The sequence below is a fragment of the Camellia sinensis genome, chromosome 6 (assembly GCF_055761805.1).
Source record: "Camellia sinensis isolate YWXY chromosome 6, ASM5576180v1, whole genome shotgun sequence".
NCBI lineage: Eukaryota > Viridiplantae > Streptophyta > Magnoliopsida > Ericales > Theaceae > Camellia > Camellia sinensis.
This window is the reverse complement of record NC_138966.1, coordinates 149,836,356-149,841,699: the sequence shown is the minus strand read 5'-3', so window position 1 is coordinate 149,841,699 and position 5,344 is coordinate 149,836,356. Positions and strand designations below refer to the sequence as shown.

General features: G+C 32.7%; 1 protein-coding gene across 1 annotated transcript; it reads right to left on the bottom strand.

Moving 5' to 3' along the window:
* Positions 1 to 752: 752 nt before the first annotated feature.
* LOC114317974 (amino acid transporter AVT1H) lies at positions 753 to 3,982 on the bottom strand. The gene is made up of 3 exons (XM_028264779.2): positions 3,390 to 3,982; positions 2,059 to 2,681; positions 753 to 1,425 (listed from the first exon to the last, which is right to left on the bottom strand). Exons 1-3 carry the CDS (start codon positions 3,847 to 3,849, stop codon positions 880 to 882), a joined length of 1,629 nt encoding a protein of 542 aa, XP_028120580.2. The 5' UTR covers positions 3,850 to 3,982; the 3' UTR covers positions 753 to 879.
* Between the last annotated feature and the right edge of the window lie 1,362 nt (positions 3,983 to 5,344).

Here is a 5,344-nt window from a genome sequence, read left to right as displayed (position 1 = left end):
TGATAATGCAATGGGATGTGGCCAAACGTGGCCCAAGTGTCAAGTCATGGAGTTAGGCATGCAAGTGAGACAGGACACGTGGTTTGTGTGCAAAGAAGTGCGTAAAAGAAAAAATGTTTTAGCAAAGAAGCAACTACCAGCTGTTATGAAAATCATGGGCAGTTGTACAGGAAGTGGAGGAAATTTGCTCCATGATGGGACACATGACAACAGAGAAGCAACAAAGCCAGCAGCATAAAGGTTGGAAATTTCAAGGAAAGAAGATCTTCAATCAAATTCACAACCCATGTGGAATTAAGAGTAATTTAACTTAGTTAGCAATAGCTTCTGTACTTAGGAGTAGTCTGTTTATAATTCAGCCTCTGTGGCCAAATTTTCCTCTGTCGATTGTCATGCACATTGAACTTGTAATTTAATTCTTATAATGAGTAGCAAGTTTACTTGTTCTTCAATCGATTTTCAGTTTATTCACACTTGTTTCTTCGCATTACAACCTCCAAAAAAGTCCTTGAATCTGTCAAGGCATAGAACACCAACCACAGTCACTTGATCTGTAGTTGTTTGTGAAATTGTGATTTCTCTGTCGAATCACGTCTGTCGATTTGACCCAAACCAGATTTTTGCTAACAAACAGAAGTGACAAAGTACATGCTATCGCAAAGTAATTTTGAGAAGGTAAAATAAAGTAAAAAAGCTTAAAACTAATTATCAAAAAAGTGACCAAAAAATACAATGCATGAAATAGATTCAAATTTGTTATGATATGCCTCACACTCAGAATGAATCTGATGCACATATTTTATTTTATAATCATTTTTCTAATAATTTTTCCATATCGTACAACATTACTAAAAGACTAGTTTATCCTGCATTGGCTTGTCATCGTGAGTGAGCTCTATGCAAGTTCCTTACAAGCAGCTTGAAAGAAGAAATGGTTCCGGATGCCCCAAGAAAGCAACCAAGCAAAACCAGTGTTACATTGAGAATCAACATTGGTTTTGATATTTGGGTCCAAAAAACCTTGGTGTAAAATGTACAAGGGAAGATGACACAAATCGTAACGCTGACAAGCGAGCCTGTAAGACTCAGAACGTGCTCGAAATATGGCACAGAAAGAGCCAAAGTTAGAATTACAAGCAGCAAACATGAACCAACGCAGCCCCGTATGATCAACCTTGTTCTGGATTTCATGGAACAGTATTTGGAAAGAGTGCGCTCGAGTTGCATCGCAAAAGGAGCAAATTCGAGGGCATATTTGCTCATGGGAGTTAAAACTGTGGCCCATAATGCAATTTTTGTAAATATTAGGTTCCTGGGCATGCTGAGGGTGATTTGGGGATTTACTTCAGGGCCAAACATTTTGGCACCCATGAAGGCTAAGGTTGTATAAAGTGCTGTCACCAATGAGAAGCTCACTATAGATACCTGAAGAAAAAAAAAATTATTAGACACCATGACCAAAAAAAAAATGAGAGAAGAGAATATTGAACCATTTTTGTCTGTTTATACATCAATACTCATATATAACTAGTTTGTTTGTTGGAGGATTTTTTTTTGTAAGTCAAAAGTTAAAAAGTAAAAATTAAAAATAATTCTCTGCCAATTTTCTCATAATCAACAATTTTTTAGATTATTTAAATTAGTTGTGGTTTATAAACAGAAACTGACACAAATTCTAAAATTTCAAAAAAAAAAAAAAAAGAAAGAAAATTAATTTATAATTAGTCCCAATAAGTTACATTAAATAGAGTCAATGCTAAAAACAAAAGATTTTTTAAATTTCATTTTTAAATCTTTAATTTGTGAAGGAATTTTTTAAGAGAGAAAAAAATGAGATAAGAAGTTGATAGCGAACAGAATAAACTTCACTTTGTTTATTTTATTTTTATTTGTTTTTTCAATTTAAATCTAATGACAGGGAATCAACTACATAATTAATCATATAAAATAAGATTTTGATAAATAAAATAATTTCCACGCTATCTAATTCACTATTTTTTTTTTCTCTCCACAAATTCAAGATTGTGATATTTAAAAGTGATTAAACTAGTCATGCACCTTGGTGAACTTGGAAGGATCTCTCATTTCTCTATAAAGATCTGGAAAAACAATATGCCCTCCAAAACTGAATATATAAAGCCCAGATATCGCCGGAATATTCCCCAGCCGCAACACCGCCACCTCCTTATTCACTTCCACTCCGCCAAACACCGCTGTACACGCCACCGTCACAAAAATAACCACCGACATCAAAATCCCCCCACTCGAAAGAAACGAAATGGACGACAAATCCCTCAGCCACAGGGTTGGCAACGCCACAAGCACCGCTATCACCGTCAACAACTGAGAAGTCGAGAGACAATTAGATAAAAAAAAGTTGTTGAGATGGTTGAGGTGGGATGTAGAGAAGATGGTGGTTAAATTGTCGTGGAGAGAGATGGTGTAGGAAACTAAGGACATGAAGATTTCTAAGTAGATGAAGGAAGTGGTTAGGATTCGGCCTTTGGTGCCGAAGGAGAGGTGGCCGAGGTCGGTGTAGTTCATTAGTTTGAAGTTTCTGGAGAGACATTGGCCGAGGAGGTGGGATGTGTAGGAGCAGATTATGCCAAGTCCGATTAGGAGGAATACTGATGCCCATCCTCCTGTTTGTAATGCGTATGGTGTTGCTAGTTGCCCCAGCCCTGCATATATGTTAATTAGACCAGTAATATTACCAACCTAAACTAAACAATTCAAAAATTACTTAAAATTACTGTCTTGCGAAACAAATTTATTCTACACATAAAACTCATACTATACAAATTTGTAGCTGGTTAAGTCTAGCACCACAAACTTTTTCTAATTAGTAGGATTAATATGATTTTTATTTTTTATGAATTATGAATTATTTTCAGATGATGGTTCAAAAAATTGGATGGAATGAAGTGCATCTTATGTTTTTTCTGCATGGCTTGTATTCAATTCTACAATAAGTTTATGTAGAAATAAAATAACTTAGACAAATTATATTAGTAGTCCTTATATTTTAGTTCTTGTGTCATTTTGATTCTTATAATTTTAATTGACTTGATTCTGATATTAAATTTATGATTTTATCTCAATTGATTACAATTATTAGCATTTTTTTAAAATACGGATATGCACTGCATGTGTTATGCTTTAATGGTAAAATTATTAACTTTATCAACTCAGTGAGTTAACCTCAACAAACTCAGTAATTATTTTCTATTAAAAAACCTAACGACATTATCAACTAAGCTATATTGATACAAAAATTAAAATTAAAAATTAAAAATATAGAAATCAAATTGACATAGATGACAGAATGTTGGCATTATCAATATAATTAACCCAAATAACTGTTAAAAAGATTAAAAGGAATGATTTACCAATAAGCATTCCAACCATGTTGATGACTGCATGAGCAAAAGAGCTATTGGCGTTGTTGACAGCGTGCTCTACCTCCACCACCACATGATCTTTATGATCATTATTATTATTAATCTCCACACTCTTCATGTCCTGAATGCCATTACTAATGCTGTTGTTGTTTTGGTCGTGGTCGTGGTCGTGGTCGTGGTCGTGGTCGCACTTACTACATACCTTCTTGTTCTCAACATTGTTGTTTTTGTTTTGGTGGAAGCAGGAGTTGCTGGAACTCGGCCATGGGGGCATGGCGGCCTCCTCCTCGTGGAGGTTCAGAGCTGCATGCACTCGACTTGTTTCGCTTCCCACGGTTACTACTAATTGATGATGATGATGATGATGATGATGATTTGGTAAACAATCTGATAAGTCTGACTCTGCGGGATTCTTGGATTTGCACATGTTTCCATTGCCAAGCAACATTCTCTTAAATTTGTAGTAGTAGTAAAGCTATTGACACCAGATGAGATGTTTTTGGTTTAAGCTCTTGACAACAAACTGAAAGAGTGGGCGTATTTATAACGCAAAGGGAAGGGAGGTCCATATACGCTATTATGAACTACTATTATCCCAACACTCAATTATTAATAAAAAATTGTTAGAATCTTTTCCTATTTGATGATGTGCATTGACAGAGAGAGGGGAAGATGACGTGCTTTCTAACCATTTTTATGTTTTTTTTTTTTTTTTTTTTTTTTTTGGTCGAAACTAATATTTAAAAAATGAGATATTTACACATAAATTTTAATTTATAATCTTATATTCCATTTTAATTAAAAAAAATTGGACCTTCAAGTCTTAATGTTTTGGGTACATCGGAAAAAGTCAGTGCCTTTTTAACTTTTTTAGCACAAAAAAATCAAAAAATTAATTTTTTATCAACTTCTCAAAACACCAATTATTATTAAATTTGTAATAGTTAGAATTGACATTCAAACAATAATTGTTCATCATTTATGATTATTTATAAATAAATAAACGAATGATAATTTGACATTTATTTTGATTTTCAACCCTTTAAAATATCAACTTTCAAATTAAAAAAAAAATTTAAAATGTGTACAAAAAAAAATTTTGAATTATTTTTTTGTGTAAAATTAAAAATTGTGTCTACAAAGGAGTATCATGACAGAACATTGATGTGCAAAACTGAGGAGAAAAAAAAAACTTTAAAAATGAAAAAACTAATTATATTCTCAATTTTAAAATTGAAAAAAACTGATAATATTCTCGGTTTTATTGAATAATTGAATCAAATCAATAAGTAGAAAGGCAAAAACGTTTAATCTCTTATTCTGTTTTTTTTTCATCAGTTAGTGGAATAATATTATGCAAAATTGATAATGTTCTTAGTTTTAAAAATTGAGAAAAATTGATAATATTCTTAATTTTATTAAATAGGACTTATTAGTTCAAAAAATCTTAAATGGGATCTGAATTATCATAACATTTATAAATAGAACTTTTAGGTAGAATGCTCGCGGCTCGGTTTTCGATGGTTCGGTTTGCGATTTGGACCTACCCGTATATGTGCGGTTTGGAAAAAATTGAATCTGTAACGGTCCGCAGTGCAAATTGCAGTTTGTGCGGATGGGGTTCGCGAATATGCGGGCAATTTGCGAATTGAATTTTTTTCTATAAAAATTTATTTTTGAGCATTTTTTTCCCGTTTTGTAAATATTTATTTTTTGTCATTTTCCTCTCATTTTCTAAAATGCTCAACATTAATAATTAATGAATTAAAACTTATAAAATTAAAAACACAAGTAAATCATTCAAAATGCTAAACTTTTAAACAAAATTGTAAAGTAAGACCATCTCCAACGGTTCATCAAACCTGGTATAAAATTCAAAATTTGATGAAAAAGTCACTTTTTTGAGCTCCAACGGTTTCACCAAATCGATATCAAATCGAGAA